Raw genomic sequence first — 25,868 nt, 5'->3', positions numbered from 1 at the left:
TACAATAATCCCGTTTACTAGAAGACGCAAAATCACCTTTTCGGTTCTGAAACTTGGTGATGCTCAGCTGTCTTTATCTTTGAATGTAAAATTTTTAGGAGTCATACTAGATAGCAAGCTGTGTTGGAACAAACATGTTGAACAACAGATAGAAAAAGCAAGAAATGCTTTCTGGGGCTGCAAAGAACTTTTGGAAAGAAATGGGGTCTAAAACCAAAGATGATTCTATGGATTTATACGGCCATCGTGAAACCTATTATTACTTATGCTTCTATTGTTTGGTGGGAAGAAAACCAAACAAAATGCTACGCAAACCAAGTTGAACAAGCTTCAAAGGCTTGCAACTGCTTCACTAACTGGGACAATGGGTACTACACCATCTAAAGCCCTAGACGCGATGTTACATATTCTGCCTTTACACGAATTTATACAAATGGATGCTGTTAAAAGTGCTCTGAGACTAAGAAGGTCCTCGAGAGCCACCGGTAGTGATCTAAGAGGACATATGAGCATTTTAAAAACTTTTAATATCCGTCCAATATACCTAATGAATGAAGATTTCATGGTAAAACATGGTAAAAGTCATTCATTTCGACTTCCCGACGTGACTCGTCAGGATTGGGCAGCTGGAAAACCAAATTTTCGATCAGGCTCAACAATCTTTTTTACTGATGGTTCGAAACAAGATAACATGGTAGGGGCTGGAATACATAGCCCTGGAGTTAACGTTTCACTACCATTAGGAAGGTGGCAGACAGTTTTTCAGGCCGAAGTTTATGCTATTTTGGAATGTGCCGACATCTGTCTCAAAAGGCGCTACAAAAATGCTAATAGGGTAGAAGCTTCAGTTTTGGCCAGTCCGGAGTTTTGGCCATAGTGCGGTATTGAGCCTGTTGCAATCTAAATCGGCGTAAATTTATTTTTTACTAGTATATTCTAATACAATATGATGATTACAGCTGTGAAAACCACACATTTTGATTAAAAACTGGAAGAAAAAAATGTATTTCCTTAAAAAATCTGCTCCCATATATCTATTTTGGCCAGGGTGCTTCTAATTTGGCCACTCCCATAAGAAATACACGTGATTGGCCAAAATAGAAACCAAACTTAAGAATATGGCCAAAACTGCGGCAGAGCTTCTATTTTGGCCAGTGCCACTTTTAATACAAAAATCAAGTATTGGCTTGATTTCTGCATTTTTCCTTCAAAATATAGATTGAAACCTTTATTTTGACGCATTGGTTGTTTTCATAGGATTATTGGTTATTTTTATAAAAATGATTTCCCTTAGACTGGCCAAAACCGGTGCCCGCACCCTATATGTATTTGTTCGGATAGCAAAGCAGCAATAAATGCTTTGAAGTCCAAAATCTACAATTCAAGACTAGTTTGGGAATATACCATGCTACTGCAGCAATTGTCCTATCGCAATAAGGTTAATCTGTACTGGGTTCCTGGACATTGCGGAATAAAAGTAAATGAAAAAGCTGATCAGTTAGCAAAAATAGGGTCATCCATACAATTCATTGGGCCTGAGCCATTTTTTGGAATAGCTCCTTGTGCCCTAAAAATGGAATTAAGGAACATTGAAAAATCTAAAATAAAACTTATCTGGTCGAATACTTCAGATTGTCGTCAATCTAAACTAAACGATTGATAGAACCAGATGCATCTAAAAGGGTCTGTGTCATTTGGCATAAGGCCGTTTGGCATAAGGTCACTTGGCATAAAGACATTTGGCATAACGGTCATTTGGCATAATGGACACTTGGCATAATAAAGGGTGCATTTCGATTATGCCAAATGTCCATTATGCCAAATGTCTTTATGCCAAGTGACCTTATGCCAAACGACCTTATGCCAAATGACTTTATGCTAAATGTCCCGCTCCCCATCTAAAACACTAAGGTTAATGAACCTGAACAAACATGATTTAAGTATTTACACTGGACTAGTAACAGGCCACTGCCCTTGCAAATATTACTTAAATATAATTGGGAAATTACAAGATAACAAATGCCGTTTCTGTAAATTTGAGAGCGAAAGCTCTGAGCATTTATTATGTGAGTGTGCTGCACTTTACCAAAAGCACCGCGGTTACCTTGATAAGGGCTTGATGGAGGCTTGGGAAATCTGGGCCTCTCATCCCAAGCAGGTATTGGATTTCATACGAAATGCAGTACCTGATTGGGAAACACGCCAATAGCTGTGAGGATGATCATTTCTCCATAGTGATGAGTCTTTTCAGTACGGCAAAAATAAAGAGGATGACACCACAATAGATCAAATTAATGGTCGCAGTGGTACTATGTCCCCAACAAGAGAAAAAAAAGGCGTCCAGTAAACGGGGTCAAGTATTTGACAAGACATGAACTAAAGACACAACATCTGCTTGTTTGCGCCTTCTTATTACAAATTTTCAGTATGTTTCAGACATACCAGCATTTTTAATATATTTGTTTTCTCACTAAATTTCTCGAGAGCTTCTTCTTTTCGAGAATGTCTACTACCTGGAAAATCGAAAAACCTCAGGGAATTTTAATTAAGGAAAATCCTGGAATACTCAGGGAATATCCTGAATACTTAAGATATGAATCTGGCAGTTGAAATTAATCTAGGAACACCGTTACAAGGATTTTTTCCAAAAATTTCGTCACGGTTTTTCTCTGAAACTTTTTCAGAAATACCTCTTGGAATGCCTCCCAGGAGTTTCAGCTGGAAAACTTCTACGCTCTACCTCGTATTATTCTCAGAGATTTTCTTGAAATCATTACCGAAAGTCGTTCCTCCAGAAGTTCTTGCAGAGATTTATCTAGGATTTTTTCTCGGAATGTCTTCTGGGATAACTTACAAAATTCCTTGTGAGAAATTGGCGGAGAGATATCGGAAGGAACCCAGGTGAAATCTTGCGAGAAACCCCCAAAGATCTATTGGAAAAAAACTCGAGAGAGAGTTTGGAATAAATCTTGATAAAAACTGGGATTTATTGGAAATATTAATAAGAACATTCAAAGAGGAACCCCAAAAACCTCCAAGAGAAATTCCTGGAGAAACTTCGCGCAAAATCACGCGAGGGTATTCAAGAAAAACATCGGAAAACTTTTTAGAAGAAATCCCTGAAAGAACTTCTGCAAGAACCTTGCGAAAAACCTGAGATAAACTGTTGGAAAGCTATACCGGAATACCACTTAGATAAACTCCTTAGCCCTTTGGAGCCGGAGGGGTCAATATGACCCCGGCGATGAAAGCGATTAAACTAACGACTAACGTATTCGAGGCCAGCGAGGTTGCGGCAGCAGTGACAAAACTATCCGGTTCCAAAGGGTTAATGATTTTTTTTATATGTTTTGGAACGATCTCCGGGAGGAATCCAGCGAGAAACTTGAGAAAATCCCGGGAGGTACCCCAGCAGAGACCACAGGAAAAACTTCTGCAGAAATTGTGAAAGAAAATGTGGTAGAAATCTCAAGATAAATCCTCAAAATTCCCAAAATAACACCAAAAAATCTCTTATGAAGTTATTCATCAGAATAGCCGAAATAATCAATCGGTATTGTCGAATCAATAGAGTTAATAAACTATAGAGAACGAATGTCGTTGATGTTCCCCTTGTTCTCGTTCGCAAACATGCCGAGTATTTATTTGTCAAACTGCATACTTTTCCGCATTGACACTTATATCCCTCCCTATCTCCGCAAGCAAAAGATGTTGCGGCGGCGATGCCAGCGACATTCGTCCTCTATAGTTTATAAACTCTATTGTAGAATCAGTTTCTTGCAATTACTTACCCCAAAAGAATTCTGAGAATAACCTAGATATATGTATTCGAAAGCCGATCTTTGTTTTATTTTCGAAAGAGTTTAGCAAAAAAAAAAAGGATATGGAATAATTCAGCTATTTGGTGGGATTTCTTGATTAGAGACTTGCCCGTTTTACTTCCACTATTTGTTTTCCTATACTGATTACATTGCTAGGTAACACACTTTATGGTTCCGTTTGTTTTTTTTTATCCTTTAAAAGCCCATTTTACGGTATAAGTCATCCTAGAAAGTGTTCGAAAAATTCCGGTAAAACTCATCTCTGAATCTTAAGAGAACTATTTGAAGGAATCCTGAAATAAGTCTCTGGAGCACTCTCGGATTGCCTTTTTGAAGAATAACTATACCAAACTTGTTCTTTTGGATGAATTCTTGAAAAATGAATCATAAATTGGTTAATATCTTCGGGAGCTTTCCAAATAAATTTGGAAGGAACATAAAAAAATTATCCTAGGTACTACCCGTCATGCCAGACTTGGAGGCCACTCTGTATTTAATATGCATTAAATCAGTCTCGTGCTCACCTTATTTCCACAAATTGAAGATTAGATAGGATTTGCTATTACCTACTGTCACATGAAGGACACAGTTCAAGCGGATAAACTCGAGCCATATGGCTACGTGGGAAGTGTGAATCGAAGATAGAGCACTTACCTTTGGTGATATCCTCTCCTTGATTGATTTGCGCAAACAGGGCACTTCTATCGTCACCACCTCCGGCAGCAGACACATCACCGAGAGGCATCATCGGCGGTGGTGGGGGCAGACCGCACGGCGGCGGTGGTGGGGGAGCACCAGCCCCACCCACGACGGGTTTGCTTTTACCGGCCCAAACCAGTCCCGTGGTGTGGTGCTGTTTGATGTATTGCTGCAATTCAGTCAGGGTTTGAATCCACGCACGGGCCCACTCCACGTGGGTGGCACTCTTCTCCTTCCAGTCTTTCAGTACACGATTCGTGTAGAACTGACCTGCATCGTTCATCTCCTTGACGTACGGTCCGGGGGTTGGCGCCTGCAGAGAAGATTAGGATTTCATCATCTTTTCTCTTGTCGAAATTAGGACAATCGAAGTGTGAAGCCCAAGTCGTTATGTTATAATAGCTATTAGTGGGGAAAACTTTTTCATAAGAGGAAAGAAAGGCACCGTGACATAGAGTGAAACTGAATGTTTTTTGGATATTCTTGTGTCTATTTTGTACCTACAATGTTAGGAATTCGATTACCAAAATCGAATCATAACACCTTTCCCTTTCCCAAAATGGTTAATCATTTACCCAAATTAACGGTTTCGACACTTACCACGCAGACCCATCCGAGGGCGGGAATACTTTCACTGACGGCCGAGAGGTGGTTGAAGTATTGCGAAGTACGATGTTTTTCCCGGAAACTCTGAATGGCGGCAATTTGGTCCGATGTTGGTTTGAGCAGATTCTGCAAATCGTTGTTCGACGGCGCACTCGATTCCGATGCGGTTCGTACAAAGGCGAACTGGGCACTGTTGGGGGAGGGAACGGTAATTAGTATGATATCGATATGAACTGGACAGGACCCTAACCCTCTATTGGATTTCTAGAGTTTATCCTTCGAAATAATTTGTAGTGTCTTGCTTGCCGTTCATAAACCATATATAGGTACAATGTGGTGCATGATTGATCGGACAAACGCCGATTTTCATACATAATGGCCAAGTTTGAGCTGCTGTAACTATGGTTTCCTTTGGTGGATTGAGCTCAATTTTTGACACGGAACTACTTATATGTATGCTGAGTTTTATTTACACGCGTGTAAATCAAAGGGGTACCGCTGTCCGATCACTTTTGCACATTTTGAACGCCTTGTCACGCCCAGACCAATGAACGAAAATATTTTACACTTCGTGTACGTGAAATTCAGCATATAAGTAGTTTCATGTCAAAAATTGAGCTCAATCCACCAAAGCTAACCATAGTTTAGCAGCTCAAACTAGGTCATTTTGTATGAAAATCGGCGTTTGTCCGATCAATTATGCACCACAGTGTACACTCCCGATCAAAAATTTGGGGTCACCCCCTCAAAAACATGTCATTTTTTAGGCCCATATCTCCGCCAATTTGCGTCCGATTTCAAAACCCTAGGTTCCATTCAAAAGATAATAAGTCAAAGAAACTTTGAACAATTTTCTAAAAAATGAATGTAAACTTACGGCAGTGTCGCTGGAAATTGGGTCGACCAAATTTTAAGATAAGAGCGGTAGTATAACCCATTTTCTATTAGCTTTCAACTGCTTTTTACAGGACTTAGGGGCTGTTTATAAACCACGTAGACCAAAATTTGGCCATCTCAGGACCCCCCTCCCCCCTCGTAGACTTTTGTCCATACAAAAATTTTGAAATTTGTATGGAGCGTACACAGATGAAACAAAATGTGTAAAATTGTGCTAAACATAATGCACATAAAGGGAATGTCAACAAACGCACAAAATTATACGAGAACTAAATTTTACATGCATAATAATTCTTGCACATGTAAATTTCATGCATCGCGGAAACCATAGCGAATGTGGCTGCCGGTTATAGCCTTTTTCAAGTCACAACACAAAGGTGAACGAAGTGGATGCCAACTGAAGTCAGTGAAGATGCGATTTTAGGGAATTATGATTTGCGTATAAAAACATACTTATTATCGATTATGCAAATTTTATTCAATCTTCAATTATCAGAGAACATCAAACTATTTTATAGCCCAACACTTTCGCGGTTTGATCGCAAATTTTCTTCATCGGCACAGATTAACACCCTCACCGTCCGAACACAAACCCATTTTCCGCTTACAGCAGATCAGCAAACACTACACGATAGCCATTATCGATGGATCCGTCACTGAAAAGGCAGCCGTCGACGTCGTTCATCAGTCGGTTGTTCCGATATTAGCCATTCCATTAAACAATCCGTGCATCCGCTGATGTCTTTCTTGGCTGTTATCTCCCGTCGTTTGGCTCAGCTGAACGAAAATCAAAGATTGTATTTGCTAACACTATTCAACAGCTTCTCACAAGTGTCACATACATATTTACTAATTTTGAGGCACTTTTATCTTTGTTTTAACACTTAAACTACCGAGGGGGTAAAAACTCCCGCGAACTACCAAGGGTCCAAAAAAAGTCGGAAGTCCAACTTTGACAAGGCATTTCTCGGCCGTTTTTCAACTGATTTCAAAACTTTTTTTTGCAATGGAACCGGACAGGTTTCAAGATCATCGTCCATTCAAAAAAATATAAAATAGATGCGTCTACCCAAAGTTATTAAGCAAAAGGCACTTCCTAGTTTTTTTGAGAGCGCATTTTTTGCGCACATTGATCAATAAAACAAAATTTAAAGCGATGACATATGGTTTTTTCGACTTTAAATCATGCGTACAGCTGGAATGAACATGTTTGTGCAAAATAATTGATTTTTCAGTACACTGATAATTTACCTTACTCAAAAAACTGTTAAAAAACCCTATTTTTCACATAGAATAAGCAATAAATCAAAATTCAAAGCGATGACATATAGTTTTTTTGGTCTTAAATTGTTCGTAGGATTGTACTCGACATTTTTGATGAACAATGAAAATGTTCTAGTTACACTCTTATTTTGTTTTACCCGGAAAACTACGAAAATTCCATACTTTTGACACAAAGTAGTCAACAAAACTAAATTTAAAACGATAACATGTAGTTTTTTAGCCTTGAAATGTTCGTAGCAGTTTGGGGGACATACTTGAAGAATAATAGTGATGTTTTCATTACACTCAAATTTTGATTCACTCAAAATCAACGAAAGTACCACATTTTTCACGCAAAGTGCTTAACAAAAATAATGGCTTACAATGCAAAGTAGTTTTTTACCTTTAAATTATTCGTGAAAGCGTACTGGACGTTCTTGATGAGTAATAGTGACGTTTTCATGACACACTTAATTTATTTGACTCGAAAAACTACAAAAATATTATAATTTTTATACAAAACAGTCAATAAAACAAAATTTAAAGCTATAACATGTAGTTGTATGGCCTTAGATTTTCCATTACAATGTACTGAACCTGTTTTTGATAAAATGTTGGTGTTTACATTACACTTATATTTTGTTTTATAAAAAAATGTACGAAAATACCACAAAAAAGCGAATAAGCCAAAATTTAAAGCAATGATATGTAGTTTTTCAACTTTGAATATATCGTAGTAGTTTAGTGGATTCATTTGAACAACCTTAGCGATGTTTTAATCACACTCATATTTTATATAACTCAAAATACTAGGAAAATACCACATTTTGCACACAAAGTAGTCATCAAATAAAAATTGGAGCCAATGCATTATAGTTTTTTTTTGCCATGAAACTATTTGTAGAAAAATACTAGACTTGTTTGATAAACAATAGTGATCTTTCAATTACACTCGTTGTTTTCTAAATTTGTTTACAAAAAATCAAAAACAACTCAAATAAAGAGAACTTACTATGCGCATCACATGTTGATGTACCGTAAAAAATATATTTTTACACAGATAATTATTTTTGATAGCTAAAAGCACTGAGGTTTTCTCTCAGGTGGAGTACTGACTCAATTTGTTATATACAATTTTATAAAATTCTTCATGTCAATAAATCAACAATAAATTAACCTAACGCAAAGAGTATCAGCATGATGGGAAAAGCCGTATGAAGCATTTCCCATCATGCTGATACTCTTTGCGTTGCAATCTGTAATATTTTTTGGGGTTTAATATGTTTGTCAGGGCACTATCAAAGCTTTCCCAGAATGAAAATGTGATTCTCGCTCATATGAAAAAATAATATTGATCACCCAAAACAATTAAAACTGTCCAATCCTTACATTGCTATTATAACTGATGTCTCGTACTTGTTTTAAAATTATTAAATCAGGAAAAGTACATGGAACAATATATTAAGGAAATTTGCTGAAAGCTACCCCGTTTTACGGTATTGCGTCAAAAACTCTTCTATATACATTTGTTTTCAGAAATTTCCCAAAAGGTGCATTTATATTTTATGATATCTTTCAAAGATTTTTTCAAAATATCTTGTCGTGGGTTCTTTTCGAAAATCTTTCAAAAATATTCCAGAGATTCCTTCAGGGATATGTTCAAAAACATCAAGGATAAATGCGGAATTTATTTAGGGGTTCTATTTCTCGAGGAATACTTTTAGAAAACTTTAGAAATTATTCCGTATATTATTCCTTTGGGTTTTCATCAGAAATTCCTCTAGAGATTGCTTGATAAATTTCTCCAAGGACTCATTTAGAATATTATCATTTTTTCTTATTTTTTTTCCTGGAGCATTTTCGAAGTTTTTTTTCTGGCTTTCTCCAGTTCTCTCAAGTTTCCATCCATGCAAAGTGTTTTTCTTTTATTTGCTCCCATTAATAGTTCCTTCCGTGTTTTTTTTTCGATATTTTTAGAGATTTCCGATAATTGGCTTCTTTAACGGTGTTGAGATAATTCCATATTCTGATTCTGCATGCCAAACTGAGCAAAAATCCAAATTTTCACGAATTTTGGTGACCGGGAACCTATTTAAAAATCAAGTTGATGTTTGTTTGAGAGCGATTTGTCGAATCACCCCGCGTCGGATTTTGTACTGGGCGAAGCTGTCAAGCAGTTGCCCAGCTGTCAAAAGGTGATTTGAATAAATCTTTTTGAAATTGATTTTAGGTATCAAAACAGAGTTCTGAAAATCTGAAAAAATCATAGAGGCTTAGAAAAAGGTGCTCTTTCGTTTAAAGATATAAAATCTTTGAATTTTTCTAAATTTTAAAACCCAATTACTCCTGGAATTTCTGCTAAAGAGTTTTCCGATATTTCTCTTGAGTTTTTTCACTGGTTTTCATCCGGAGTTTCTCCCGGGATTTCTCTTAGCGATTTTCAGAGTTCTTCCATGAGTTTTCTAAATATTTCCTACCAGAGCTTTCCGAGATTTCCCAGTTCTTCTCAGGATTTCTTCCGAAGTTTCTCTCGCATTCCTCATTGCAAAATTTCTCGCAAAAATCACGTGGATTCATTCCGACATGTCTCCGGTTATTTACAACGATAAATTTTGTAGGTTATCTCAGGCAGGAGGTTTTCCGAGAAACACTTCTAGAAAAGTACAGTACTGGACGCATTGACCGATTTTCATACAAAATGCTTAAGTTTGGAGCTCTGTAGTTTAGCTTCTAGAGCACAAACTCCGAGAGTAATCTCAGGTGAAACTTAAAAAAACTCTCGCAAAAACCCTTTATAAAATATCCCGGATGTAACTTCTGTAGAAATCCGGGGAGAAACTCCAGAAAAAAATCATTGAAATTTCTTAAAACTTCGGGAGAAATCCCAGAAGCAATTCCTTCAGAAAACTCGTGAAAAACATCTATGAAATCCGGGAGGAGCCTCAGTTGAAATCACAGCAATAGTTTCTGTAAAAACCTTAGAAATCCCGGAAAAATCTCATGGAGATGTACCAAGAGGAATACCGGAAGAAATCGCGGAAAAGAGAAATTCCGAGAGAAACTCTAAGAGAAATTCTACGACAACATCTGATGTATATTCCACGAAAATTTGTTGCAGGAGGAAAAATCCAACGAGAGACTCTGAGAGAATATAAGGGGAAACCTCTGGAAGAAAATCTATAGGATTCTCATAAAAACCTTCAGGAGACAATATTTGGATTTCAGAAATCCTGCAATATTCTCCAGGAATTTTTCCGGAAAGAACTGTTTGAATCTAGGATAAAATCGTCGATAGGAATACGAAAGAATCTCCGAGAGGAATTTTAAAAGGAATCCCAAGAAACAGGAATGAAGGAAACTGAAAATCTCTCTAATAAAGACACATAACCTAACCATAACTTTGGAAACCAGTTAAGTTCGTAACTTTTTTTTCGTTTTTACGGGATTTCCGTTTATTTTTTGGTGATTGCTACTGCATGTTCAGGAGACGCAAATGGACTCAAATAAAAACAAATAAAAATAATCCCTGATGAATTTTTGGTTTGCCTTGTATTTTTTTTTCAGGTAGTAGATAACCTGAAACTGGTACAAAAAAGTAAGTAATAGAAATCTGCATGTGTTTGTTTTGATTTTTTTTGTTATTGGCTATTTTGTGTGAAAAATATGGCACATTCGTGATTTTTTGTAAAACAAAACGTGGATGTGATGTGAACATCAAAATTTTATCAAATATATGTCTAGTACATTCCAACGGAAAACTAACAACTACATGTCATTGCTTTAAATTTTGTTTTATTGACTATTTTGTAAGAAAATTATGGTATTTTAAAAACTTGTATGGTAAAATGAAATAAGAGTGTCATGAAGGCGGTATTGTTGTTCAACGTTCATCATTTCACGAAAAAATTCAATCCAAAAAACCAGAATGCATTGCCTTGTATTTTTATTTGATGACTACTTTGTGTGAAAAATGTGGTATTTTTCTAGTATTCTGAGTGAAATAAGGTATGAGTGTAATAAAAAAAATTAAGGATTGTTCAAATAAATCCACTAAACTACTACGATAAATTCAAAGTTGAATAACTACATATCATTACTTTAAATTTTGGCTTATTCGCTTTTTATTGTATTTTCGTACATTTTTTTATGAAACAAAATATAAGTGTAATGTAAACATCAACATTTTATCAAAAACAGGTCCAGTACATTGTAATGGAAATTTAAGGCCATACAACTACATATTATGGCTTTAAATTTTGTTCTATTGACTGTTTTGTATGAAAATTATAGTATTTTTGTAGCTTTTCGAGTAAAATAAATTAAGTGTGTAATGAAAACGTCACTATTACTCACCAAGAACGTCCAGTACGCTTTTACGAATAATTTAAAGGTAAAAAACTACTTTGCATTGTAAGCCATTATTTTTGTTAAGCACTTTGCGTGAAAAATGTGGTATTTTCGTTGATTTTTGAGTGAATCAAAATTTGAGTGTAATGAAAACATCACTATTATTCTTCAAGTATGTCCCCCAAAGTGCTACGAACATTTCAAGGCTAAAAAACTACATGTTATCGTTTTAAATTTAGTTTTGTTGACTACTTTGTGTCAAAAGTATGGAATTTTCGTAGTTTTCCAGGTAAAACAAAATAAGAGTGTAACTAGAACATTTTCATTGTTCATCAAAAATGTCGAGTACAATCCTACGAACAATTTAAGACCAAAAAAACTATATGTCATCGCTTTGAATTTTGATTTATTGCTTATTCTATGTGAAAAATAGGGTTTTTTAACAGTTTTTTGAGTAAGGTAAATTATCTGTGTACTGAAAAATCAATTATTTTGCACAAACATGTTCATTCCAGCTGTACGCATGATTAAGAGTCGAAAAAACCATATGTCATCGCTTTAAATTTTGTTTTATTGATCAATGTGCGCAAAAAATGCGCTCTCAAAAAAAACTAGGAAGTGCCTTTTGCTTAATAACTTTGGGTAGACGCATCTATTTTATATTTTTTTGAATGGACGATGATCTTGAAACCTGTCCGGTTCCATTGCAAAAAAAAGTTTTGAAATCGGTTGAAAAACGGCCGAGAAATGCCTTGTCAAAGTTGGACTTCCGACTTTTTTTGGACCCTTGGTAGTTTAGGAGTTAAAATCTAAAAACTACCAAAAATATTAAAATGTTCAGAATAGAACAGAACCCAAACAAGCAACATGGCCGACTATCAATCAGTCGACTGCGTTCGTCGAAGCACCGGCAATTCTGATTTACATGAATGTCGTGTAAAAATATGATGAAGTCAGTTGAACTTCAATGTTCTCGTTCAAAACAGTAGCGTTTAACATATAAAGTTAATTACTTAAGCATGATTTTACTTTAAATTTATGGCCAATATCATGTGCAGGATATTTATCGTAAATATACGTTAGAAGAAGGATTACGATGGCTAACATTCCACTGATTTTCAATTTAAGCTCTAGTTAATATTCATATTTTTTTTCTGTGTAGACTTTGGTCAGACCCCCCCCCCTCCCCCCCAAAAAGTCTACGTGGTTTATGAACGGCCCCTTAGCTAAAAAATCTAGAAAAAAAGTTACTGAGTAAATTAACTCTTCATGTCATCGACCAAAAGTTTGGGGTCACCCCTCAATATGATGTATCAGCCAAAAGTTTTAGGTCACTTTCGTAAAACATGGAAAAGTGATTTGGTGATGTATTCGTCATCTATAGTTCAATTTAAGTTCTTTTTGCCTCATTTCAAAGATAATTAACTAAATTTACGTTTGCTGTCTTTAACTTAACGTATTTAACGATTTTTGTATAGAAAAATGTTATGAAAAGTTTATACATTTCACAGCATTTCTCCACATCTTAAAAAATGAGGCAACTTAACGTAAAAGTTTAAGTATGTAAATTTCAACAAATATGTGTGGTTCAATGTCTATGTAGTGGACCGGACCTGGTGTGATGGTTAGAACATTTGACTATCACGCCGAGGACCTGGGATCGAATCTCACTCCCGACAAACTCGCAAAATGTGAGTTCTTCCTTCGGAAGGGAAGTAAAGTGTGGGTCTCGAGATGAACTAGCCTAGGGCTAAAAATCTCGTTAATACAGATAAAAAAGAACTGTCTATGCAGTAAGTATCATTCATTTTGTTTCAAATAAGCCAAGAAGAATTAAAATTGAATGAAAGATGACAAAGATATCAACAAATCACTTTTCCATGTTCTACGATAGTGACCCCAAACTTTTGGTCGATGATATCAAGGATTAATTTACGTAATAGCTTTTTTCTAGATTTTTTAGCTAAATTCTGTAAACAGCAGTCGAAAGCTAAAAGAAAATGGGTTATATTATCGCTCTCATCTCAAAATTTGGTCGACCCAATTTCCAGCGACACTGCCGTAAGTTTATATTCATTTTTGAGAAAATTTGGCAACTTTGGGTTAAGTTTACTTACAATTTTTTTTGAAAAAGTTTCTTTTAAATCATGTTCAAAGTTTCTTTGACTTATTATCTTTTAAATGGCACCTAGGGTTTTGAAATCGGACGCAAATTGGTGAGGATATGGGCCTAAAAAAATGACATGTTTTTGAGGGGGTGACCCCAAACTTTTGATCGGGAGGGTACATGTTTCTGAGTACAAGGTGCGAAGGGGAAAATCTGAGTTGATTAAAATAAATGGTATGTTGTTCCCGAATGATCTTTATACATACATAAACTGCATGATGAAAATGTTGCTTTTTCTTGTTCTCATGAATTTGAATGAATCATTCAAAGTAAACTTACTTTGGTGTCTATTTAGTATGCATCGAGAGCTGCGTTCGATCGCACACTCGAACAACCAACTGCGCCGATGAAACGTGAGTAGGGTACACATGTCTATGTTGCCCTTTTGCATTTGACTCAAATAGACACCGGTAACGCATGTAGTTCGGTGCCTAGATATGCGAAGAGCGAGAGTAAGTCTAGGTTTTTTTTTGTCGTTTAGAAGTTAATCATCAATATCAACTTTTTCGCCCGATCAGCCTAGATAGCTGTAAAGTGTCGGTAGCGGTTGTCTCAATTGGCTAAGAACAACACTACGGACCACCTGTTCCGGGGGTAAAAGTCTACCAAACAGGAAACCCCAATCAAAGGTGTCAGGCGGCCCGTGCTGATGGATGAATAATTGACGGGGTTTAAAAAATGCTCGATCTTTAACGGAGCCCGTAGCGTGGGTAGATCGCCTTTTTAGGTTGCGTTACGGTAAAAGATCTACCAAACCTAACCCTAGTGACATCCGGTTTGTCAAGCTGGGGTAATGTGTTTTGGCAATAAGGATGGTGCAAAGTCCTTGTTAAAAGCGACAATTTCTAAAATTGCATTTATTTAGCTTTGCTGACAGTTAAAGACACGGACTTTGCCCACCCGAGACTATAGTTGATGTTAGGAAAACGAACATGCTTTACGTATTTCAATTTCTTGATTTTGCTTGGCTGACCAAGCCATGTGGGAAATTACACTGTTGAAAATGCTTTGACATCCATGTGCACAACAGAATATGTGCTCGATGAACAAATTGAGATTTGAAATTATGAAAAGAAATCCACGTACTCCGGTGAGACTCGAACTCACGACTCCCAATTCGCTACACGGGCGCTTCTATCTATTCCTTCAAGCTACGGAGTCACTCGACTATCTCCGTCGCCAATAGGCGTAGAACTAAACGCGATTCCATAATCGCAAATGGTTATCTTCTTTTCACAATCCAAACCTCCTTCGGATGGGATTAGATGAACATCTAATACATACACTGTTGTGTACATGTATGTCAAAGCGGGAGAGGAAGTTAGGGTAGGGCGGGGCAAGATGGGACAGTGCCATTTTCGGGCGCATTACTCATGTTTTGATTATGTTAATAATTTTGTTAGATGACCAGCATGAATATACAAAAGTTTGGGGCATTGATTAAAAAATTATTCACTCTCATTGGGAATAAAAAATAAAATGTTTTTTTGCCATTTTTCTTATGTGATACATGCCATATAATCTCCATATAAACGGCCGCGGGGCAAGATGGGTTACCTTCAATTTTGAACGTATTTTTGGAGCATTCAAAAGTAATTTATTTTTTATTACCGTCAAGGCACCATTCACCGTGGATCTAAAAGGATTCGGGGCAAATAAGGGCTGTCATTTGACACCAGTCTCATAAACATTGTTGGTGCCGCTTTTAATTGCTTTCATTATAAGTTAAAATTAAAGCAATATCCACAGAAGTAGAAAAATTTTCACAGAATTTGGTGATATAGTACAATTAGTAAAGGGTAGTAGGGTCGCCTAATTCCGTGGTAGGTCACCATTCACCGTGGTAGTAGGGACCCATTCACCGTGTATGAGAAATTTTATTCTACTTTGTTTAAAAATGATCAAAACAACCCAGCCAAGGGAATTTTCTTCGTTTAAATTCATTTCAAGTAATAACTTGCAAGATTTTATTAGAAAAACGAATGTTTAAATTTTCGATTTTTTCTAGATATATGGGACAATATGGGGCACGGTGAATGGAGACCATTGATTTTTAGGGTACCCATTTACCGTGACTTATTGTTTCAATTAAAAAGTACGAGTAATCGTACTTTCTTGTTAAACTTACTTCGGTAATGCAAAATACATACCTGATATGTGAATTTAATTGCTTCTTGGTGGAATAAAAACGTTACTACATTTAGTTTATCGCTTAAATCACCTTAGCGCAGTTTTCGTTTTTTTTTACTATGAATGCAGTGAACGAGCAGAAAGCCGCTTCATGTAAACACACTTTAGTGTCAAAATGATACTTTTAAATATTTCCAATGAGCGTTTTGACATTGTTACAATACATTAGTGTTGTATTGGTGAAATTGAAGGGAAATTGTCATATCATTCAATCATAATATGGAAATAATGAAAAAACATTCGAAGGCACACGGTGAATGGAGCCCCCACGGTGAATGGCGCTTTGACGGTACAAGACTATCTCATAAATGACTTTAATCAAGCGGAATGAACGCTCAAAATTATAACATAAAATTATGATAATTTTTTAGTGAAAACATCTATTTTCAAGTCGCTTCAGGACCACTCAAATCGTAAAGTTTTTTATATTCCAAATAAATTTATAAAATGTTTACTAGTAGCTCTTGTTTGCTCAGTATGGATATGGAGCATATATGAATGCGGAACAAATCTTATTTTTTGACGTTTTTCGTTGAGAAAATGTGAATTACTTAAAAGGTGACCCATCTTGCCCCGCACTTTTTTCACGGCACAAAATCGATCACTTTTTAAAACTGCTTGTTTAACATCATATTTTGTATTTAATGAACTTTTTTATCGACTTTTAGCATAACTAACTAGTGTATTAAAGAGAAGCGGACGAATGCAAACCAAACCGATTTGTATTTACAAAGTTATGGTGATCTATCCTTAGGCGACCCATCTTGCTCCGCCCCACCCTATTATTATTGTCGAGAGCTTCGGATCTGGTGCGATGGTTAGAACACTTGTCTATGACGCCGAGGACCTGGGATCGAATCCCACTTCCGACAGACTCACAAAAATGTGGGTTCTTCCTTCGGAAGGGGAGTAAAACGTGGGTCCCGAGATGAACTAGCCTAGGGTTAAAAATCTCGTTAATACAGACAAAAAAAATGTCGAGAGCTTCGGGCACTGCCTCCCAATCATTTATTGGTATGACAATTAGTGTGCAGTCGGACTCTCGACGGGTCGGTCTTCGGCCGACCGAATACGGTAAGGGGGGCCATAGCGAGCACCTTACATTACCATTACCGGTCAGGTTAAGGCCGGGGTGGCCTCTGCTGTACATAGTAGCCGCCTCCATTTCACTCGGTCCATGGCTGTTTGTCTCCAGTTCCGCACTCTGCGTAGGGTCCGCAGATCGTCCTCCACTTGGTCGACCCACCTAGCTCGCTGCGCTCCACGTCTTCTTGTACCGGTCGGATGACTCTCGAGAACCATTTTAGTCGGCTTGCTATCCGACATCCTGATGACGTGACCCGCCCACCGTAGCCTCCCGATTTTCGCGGTATGGACGATGGTTGGTTCTCCCAGCAGCTGAGCACCTTACAAATGTCAATTTCTTGATTTTGCTTTGGCTGACCGACCAAGCCATGTGGAAAATTAGGCGCCGTCCACAAATTACGAGGAGCGGAGAGGGAGTACGGCCGAGCGTTACGGCCCATACAAAAATTTTAGGATTTTTATACAAAAAAGCATTACGGAGGGGGGGGGGGGTCTAAAAATGACAATTTTAGCGTTACGTAATAAATGGATGCTGCCTTACACTGTTGAAAATGCTTTGACATCCATGTACACAACAGAACATGTGCTCGATGAACAACAACAACAATGCTTTACGTATCCAATTGCGTACTATCCTATGAAGGACTGTTCAAGTTCAAGTTAATTCAAGGACTCACGTGAATTCTTATTGCAGAACACAATCTCTAATTTGACAGAACCTTTAAACTAGCCTAAAGCCCCGGGTTTTCTTTGTTGTTCTGGGACTAAACTAGAAGCAAGACATGGATGGGGCTAGAGTTCCGATGCATGGATAAATATCAGTACCACCGTTTTGTTCTTCTCAGAAATCAAGTCGGTTGTGTTTGATTAGAGGCGCACTTTCACTGGGATTTAAATGTCTATGAAAACGGTACCTTTTCATCACATTCGATTCGATTTCGTGGAACTCTGAGGTAACAAAATAAGAACTGTACAGAAATCGATGCTTCATTGCCTCTCAATGGCTCAATGGTTGAAAAAGGTTGATTTTTGCGTGACAAAATTTGTGTATCAGCCCCAACAAATTTCCCAAAAAAATTCCAGATCATATAAATCGAAACTCTTATTTCAGGTGTAGACTCTTTCTAAAGCAGGGGAAAGAATAAAAGAAAATGACTTTTTCTCTCAATCAACACATGAAACAACAATTCTGCAAAAATAGTGTTAAAGCGTGGGTATTATAATCGCTACAAAGACAATGAACATGCCAATACGTCGTACCTCCCGGATGAGCTTAAGAGAACCCTGCCTCTAGTCCTTACCATGCCCATCCTTAAGGACAGACTTGTTAGAATCCCAAAATGGCCGCCACAATGGCCGACTTTGGCACCTACTCACGATTTCGAGGACACAAATTTCTTCGTAAACAAAATATGTGCATCTGAGCTTTTTATTTTAAGGGTCTGTTCCAATTGGAGAATTAAAATTAATTTTCACTTAAACTTGACAGTTCGATAATTCAGGCCAAACATTTCAATAGGTCCTATCTGCATTTGAGAGGCTCTCTTTGTTCACTTTTTCTTTCAATTATTGCAAAGTAATGGTACACTTTTCAACTATGTTTGCAGTACAAATCAAAAGACGATTGATTGGACCATCGTTCAATGCAAGGAGACAATCATAAAACAAATAAACAGCTGAGATATTAACGAAAGAGAGGGAAGCCAAAGAGAGCCTCTCTTCTGCAGATAGGACCTTTAGACATGTTTGGCCTGAATTATTTCCATAGGAGAACTGTCAAATTTAAGTGTCGAACTGTCAAATTTAAGTAAAAATCAATTTTAATTCGCTAATTGGAACAGACCCTAAGCTAATTACAAGTGAGCAAGAACAGAATAATGAAATACATTGTTGTTTGAAGCTTGCTTCTTGAGATTTGTGCGTCTGAAGTTTCGATGCAATGTTGAAGCGGGATTTCAAGACGTTTGTCCTTAAAAGCATATGTGACCTACTAACCTTGAGCTGCCACAAGTATCCTGGCTCCGTCTCTTACTAACTAAGTTAAGTTTGAAGGTATTTGTAAATAACTCTCAAAAAATGATTCACGACTCCGTAAAGCGTTCAACGCGATTGAGCCTCAAATAAATGGACTAGATTACAAAAAAAACGTGGGTATTATGATTTCTTGCCTAATTTGATATTGTTTGAGCAAAATATTGGGTAGCGGTGTTGTTGGAATTCAAAGAAATAGAAAATGCAACAATAGAGTTACAAAAAAGTTTTGCTCAAACATTTTTAATTAGGCAAGAAATCATAATGTCCTCGCTGTTTGTATCATTTCATTGCAAAAAACGGAGAATTTATCGGCTCACCATACAAACATTTAGCTCATTAATACTTAAATCTAGTACTTCACCAATTGTTTCCTATAGGAGAGATCGGTTATGTGCTAGATTTGTAGTAGTGAGCTGAATTTAAGTATGCACATTGGTCGGGCTCCATACAAAGGGGCGGCCAAAACTCTCAAAAAACGAAATTGAGAATTTTAAACTTTATTTCACCTTATAACAAAGTTAATGTACTGTACTTTTATGATTCTTAATTAAAAGAATACCAGCTTTTGTATTTCAATGACATTTTCCCTGCCAAAGTGGCCTAAGTCATAAAATTGAAAAATGAATTATTCGAAAAAAGTAAAATAATAATATTTTGAGAATGGAATATATGTTTTAAGTTATCCAGCATATGAAAGCTTGTTATTGGACTGTTTGAATGCACGTATGGTGCAAAATTAATGTCACAAAACTTTTCAAATTTTCATATATTGTACCTTAGAAATTTTGAGAATTTTTAAGTTAAAAAACGGTTCGTGTCGTCACGTGTCGCCGCAATTTCGAATAGTACATCTTAAACATCATGCTTAGAGCTGCCTAAAAACGTTTAAATATTTTGCAGAAATTTGCAGTTTTTCAAATTAGAGCTATTTAAAAAAGTCATGTTTTTCCATTTTTTACTGAAATAAAATTTATCTCTCCACATTTTTCACACGTTTTGAACAAACTTGATTGGATTTGATCGAAAGATGATCATTTATTTAAATCCGAATTGATTTTCTAACAAAAAACGCAAAAAATATGGGGTTCACTGATTTTCACCGTTTTTGAAATTATTGAAATTACGTAATTTTTAAATACCCCTTTTTAAACACTAAAAACACTATATACCATATCTAGGCAACCTATAACTTCGATTAAACACATAAAAGAGTTTTGGCCGAACTTTATCTTTTTCCGACCATTGTGGTATGGTGAGAAAGTCAATTCTCCATTTCTGCAATGAAATGGTGCAAAAAGCATGGGTATTATAATTCCTTACCTAATTTGATGCTGTTTGAGCAAAACTTTGGGTAACAGTGCTGTTGTTTTCTCCATAGTTATCCAAAGTTTTGCTCAAACAGCATCAAATTAGGTAATGAATCATAATACCCACGCTCACCATAGTAAAATTCAGCTCATTACTACAAATCTAGTACTACACTGAACGTGCCCCATTAATGTCGTTTTAGAGAATCTGTTTATCCTAATATTTTTTTTTACAGACAAGGTCATCTATAGAGGGTAAATAATGAAGAATACCACTTACTTGAAAGCGAGCTTAACGAGATCGGCCTGCTGCGCAACGTCTCCGCCAATTTTCTCCGACAGCGCCAGGAAGTTGGCAAGCGTGCCCAGAAGGATGTCCTCGTACGCGTTTACACTCATACTGTCTGTTGGAGGTGGTTGTGTTGTACTGCAGAACTCGTCCGGTGGAGGATAGTCAGCAATTTCTAATACTGAATTTTGCTCTTGATCGTTACTGTTATTACTACTAATTGAATTATCTAGTACTACTTGCGCAATTACTGTTGGTAGAGTATCTAACGAATGGTCTACTTGAGGTTGATCCTTGGCAGCGGTAGGTTCAACGGAGTTAAGCTCAGGAAAGAGAGTCGCTTCAAGACTGTCTAGTTGCTGGTGCAGGTAGGATGCCGATGGTGGCGGTGTCGAAGGAAGTACCGTAGGAAGATCACTATTCGAGTTCGAATCCAATAACTTTTCGTCCTCGTCGGTTCCGGTGGCCTCGTCGGTTACCGATACTACTGCTTTCCCGGCGTCGCAGACACCTTTTAGGATGCGACGTGTTTCTTCCAATTCCCGTGCCGAAACGGTTCGTTCAAGACGATCGACTATTCTTTCGAGACGATCGATAAGATGCTCCAACTCACGTGATGATGAAGGTTTCAGATCCGGGTCACAATCTGTGGGATATAAAAGAAATGGGGAGATTAGAATAATGGTAAAACATATTGTGTAGGGCTGAACGAACGATGATATATAACATATTTGTCTACATGCTTTCTAATATCATACAACGTATTTCATTTACGCTGTATTGTTTATTGTGCTGAGTTTGTCTGAACTATTTCAGACATAAAATTTTCAACCAATTATAAACGTCACTCTTCCTAGAATAAAAAAAATGCCTCAAAATATTATTTGATGACGTTACGAAGAATGGTATTCAATATTTTTTGCCTTATAAACATTATATAATAAAAAACGACCGACCATTCTGAGAAGTGTCGAATAAATACAACACTGATTGAAGAAAATGAACACATAAACGTGGAAATGTGAAAATGACCTAGAATTGAATTTAATGCTGAAGTTTTTTATACTGTTTAGTTTAGGTGTTTCAAGATTATTTGGCACAAGCACACCTCACCGAGAGAGTAAAGCACGTTTTTAAACTTGAAGCGTTCTCGGTTTTCTGTTTGATCACACTAGAGTCAATTATGCGTCCACAGTGGTAGTAAAACTACTCGTTAAAAAGTTTATGATTCGAATTGGACAAGAGTACGGTCACGGAGTAAACTTCTCTAAAGACTATAACCATTTAGACATCACAGTGCTTAATACGTTTCGGAATGAATTTTTGATGAATGTTGTTCAGCTCATCTTATGCTGTGAAACCATTCGAGTCGCAGCTTTGCAACCAGTAATGCAATGGAAGCAATAGGGTAGGGGCAAGATGGCCACCCGGGGCAAGATGAGCACCCCTCTGTTTTACTAGTTTTATGATGAATTTTGCCGAAACAAGTTCATAATCCGTTAGATTAATGTTTATCCTGTTTGTAAACCTGATATTAGGTACTTCATAATGAACGAATTAAAAAATATCGTCAAATTAGTCAATAGCATGGATTTTCGGCATTTTCTTATAAGAAATCATCAGAATAAAATAAGGTTTTTATGTCAGAATCAAATTTTTACCATAATTCTTGTTATCAGTCAACATTACTAGCTTACTGCAAAGCATTTTAATTTATATTAGAAAATATTTTCTAAAAACTAACATTAAAGTTTATTCAATTTTAGTTATTTACCTATAATGGGTCAAGATGAGCACCCCTGAGGGGAGTATAGAAAATATTTTGAAATTATTGGATTCCACTCAATAGTGCCGAACATAGGTTTCCGTAACCTCTGCAACTATTTGGTTGCGTAAATTCCTAAAAATAAGCAACTTAATAATCGTTTATTGTTTTTCGGGTCATTCTGTATAAAGTATTATAAAACCGCATTTTTTTTTCAATAATCGAAGAAATTGATAATTTTAGAACGTGATACTATAGCTATAAACAAGGTTCACTATATCAATCACTGTATGGCCAATTTATTGTTAAAATATTGGGATTTTAATGAAGTGCTCTTCTTGCCCCCTAGGGGTGCTCGTCTTGCCCCGTAGCATGTTCGAACTGACCATAAAACATCTTTTTTGTTTAGTCAAATAAATCATACTTATTGTGAATTTTGAACCCTTCCATGTTTATGGGTGATATAAAACATGATATAGAAAAGAACTATTGAGAGGTACTTTAAAAAAATGTGTTAACTTGCAATAAGCTCAACGTGATCCTTAGGGTGCTCATCTTGCCCCGCCCTACCCTATGGGATGCTGTTTTAGTGGCCAAATGCCCAAGGAGCTGCCTAGCTGAGACATTTGGATGGTATAGCAGATAAATCGAGCAGAGCAGTTTTTTGTGTCCATGCCTTCTATAACGACTTTAATCTTAATCGTGGAAAGCACAATTTTGTCCAGCGAAGTTTTTTTATATCGAGATGAATCCTTTAGTTACGACGACCGTCATGCTGGCTACATCATCATGTTGCGATGGGGACATAATGGAAAGCGCAAACACTCAGCAGATAAGTAATACTTGAGAAATGGCTCAGCCACGATCCAATCCAGCAACGGGCTGTTTGATTCGATTCAGGATACATATAGCAGCGGATGGTTGTGCAAATTGAAATCAGAAGTCCCTGAGTACCATTTTGCTATTGTAGGTAGTTGATTCTTATACTGATACAGGTGCTGGAAGGATTATTGCACGGATATTAGAGAGAGAACGACAGGACAATATAGTAGACGGATAGAACGATGCTCCTCCTCCTTTTCTTGGCGTAACGTCCTCACTGGGACAAAGCCTGCTTCTCAGCTTAGTGTTCTATGAGCACTTCCACAGTTATTAACTGAGAGCTTCCTCTGCCAATGACCATTTTGCATGCGTATATCGTGTGGCAGGCACGAAGATACATAGAACGATGCTTTCAAGTAGAATTATCAATAGGAGCGAATATGGATATGATTATAATCATGCAGTTTGAATAAAGAGAACACTGGGTGGATACGAGTTAAAATTTTAAATAAGAATGAATGAATCGAAAGAGTACCTATTTTCAAAGAACTGAACCAGCCCAAGCTGAAAATCTATAAAAAAAAAAAATAGTAATAACTTATTTTCACAAATCAAGTGTAGTGTCAAATTAAACTGAACTGAACTGTCTTCAAACAATATTTAAGGTGGCGATTTTCTGAAAGTCCTCGCTAAAAAAGTAAGGAAAATGCATTTGATTACTCAAATTGATGGACCCCCTGTTAGTTAGAGCCACAACAATTATTGCAGACCCCTCGATTTTGGTCAAATGGTGGCTCATTTAAACCGTTATAACTCGAAAGTTTCTCCAAAAACCACCTCAAAACGAATTGTTGTTGAAACGAGGAAAGATAGAGCTATCATTTACAATAATAAAAAGTTGGGTCGGGCCATCTTGGATTTTTATACCAAAACATTTTTTCACCATGATGGCAACCACCGATTATCAAAATTTTTGCCTCACTTGAAAGCTGAGACATTTATACATAACATATCAAAAAATGGAGATGTCTTTTTCTTCTTTCAAAAGTTATCTGCCGTTTTGTAAACCATGCCACTTTTGCGCACTGGGCCCGGCACCGGACGTTTACATAAATGCAGCGTTATTTCGCAGTGTTTACGAACACGAATTTAAAATCTGAACCCACTAATGAAAAGCTGAAGGTTTAAGCTTTTTGAAACAGTAATAAAGGTATAAAAGCAATGCCCGCATCATTGCGAAACAGTCAAAAATGGAAACGAACCCTGATTTGCCCAAATTTTGCGCCAGGTGCCTTTGTGTATACATGCAGGCGTAAACTCGGATGTTGTTGCAAGCCGTTGCCGGTGCGCATGGAAATGTATTGAGAAAAGGTGGCTTAATATACAAATCTGCAGATAACTTGATAGGAAAAAAGACATCTCTATTTTTTTTTTTGATATGTTATGTATAAATGTCTCAGCTTTCAATTGATGCAAAAATTTTGAAAATCGGTGGTTGCCATCATGGTGATAAAAATGTTTTGGTATAAAAATCCAAGATGGCGGCCAAAATCAATATGGCCGACCCAACTTTTTATTGTTGTAAATAGTAGCTCTATCTTTCATCTTTCAAACAACAATTCGTTTTGAAGTGGATTTTGGAGATGAGTTATAACGGTTTAAATGAGCCACCATTTGTTGTGGCTCTAACTAACGGGGGGTCCATCAATTTGAGTAACCAAATGCATTTTCCTTACTTTTTTAGCGAGTACTTTCAGAAAATCGCCACCTTAAATATTTTTTGAAGACAGTTCAGTTCAGTTTAATTTGGTCCATCAATTTGAGTAACCAAATGCATTTTTCTCCTTTTTAAGCGAGGGCTTTCAGAAAATCGGCACCTACACAAGGTGTAAACAGTGGGCCGGTCTCAGTGAGAGTTACCCATATTCAAGAAATCTTCGCTTAAATCTCCAAATCTACTGCTTCTCTTGGAAGGATGATGAAATGATGACAGTATTATTCTGCAGAGGATGTTACAAACAAATTAATATAATAGTATTTAAATGTAATTAATGCAATAGTATTCAAATAACAAAGTAAACATATAGTTTTCTGAAGTAAAGATGTTTATGTTATTCAATTATTTTTTATGGGCATCTCGCTTGAATTCAGAATTTTCAACAGAGTTAGTTGGACTATGACAAAATATTTTTTGCGGCAAACTTGAAGAAAAAACTTTATATATTATTATCATCATCAGAACATCTGCTAACATTGCTGTAGATTGTTTTCGTGTTGTCTTTGGACCAACATTGTGTGAAAAAAATAACTGGAAAAGTGGATTGCCTTACCGTCCTGCAACAGGAATTTCAAACAACATTCTTAGAGACAATCACATGGAATCCGTCTAGAAAAACGTTGTGGAAATTTTATTACAGTCTCGGAATAATCTACTGAAATCTAAATTCATTAGGAATCCGTGAAATTAGTGAGTGTTAGGTCAACAGCCATTGCTAGTACCATCGCGTTCGTTTCGCTAACACAATTTGAAACCTATCTTGGATTGGATATAGCGTTTTCGGTAAAGTTGGCCAGG

At 36.7% G+C, this 25,868-nt stretch overlaps 1 protein-coding gene across 4 annotated transcripts in view; it reads right to left on the bottom strand.

Moving 5' to 3' along the window:
• The window catches only part of LOC109420081 (adenylyl cyclase-associated protein 1), an 81,360-nt gene that overhangs the window by 5,234 nt on the left and 50,258 nt on the right, over positions 1 to 25,868 (bottom strand). For 3 of the 4 annotated variants that reach the window (XM_062851399.1, XM_062851400.1, XM_062851401.1), the window contains 3 exons: positions 20,698 to 21,352; positions 5,121 to 5,316; positions 4,476 to 4,833 (listed from right to left, as the gene is read on the bottom strand). In XM_062851399.1, the coding sequence (XP_062707383.1) occupies positions 4,476 to 4,833; positions 5,121 to 5,316; positions 20,698 to 21,352 (1,209 nt within the window). Of the gene's footprint in view, positions 1 to 4,475; positions 4,834 to 5,120; positions 5,317 to 20,697; positions 21,353 to 25,868 lie in introns of those variants that run through there. The other variant, XM_062851402.1, reaches the window with a different exon arrangement.

This window comes from Aedes albopictus, chromosome 2, assembly GCF_035046485.1.
Source record: "Aedes albopictus strain Foshan chromosome 2, AalbF5, whole genome shotgun sequence".
Taxonomy (NCBI): Eukaryota; Metazoa; Arthropoda; class Insecta; order Diptera; family Culicidae; genus Aedes; species Aedes albopictus.
This window is presented reverse-complemented; position numbering and strand designations above follow the sequence as displayed.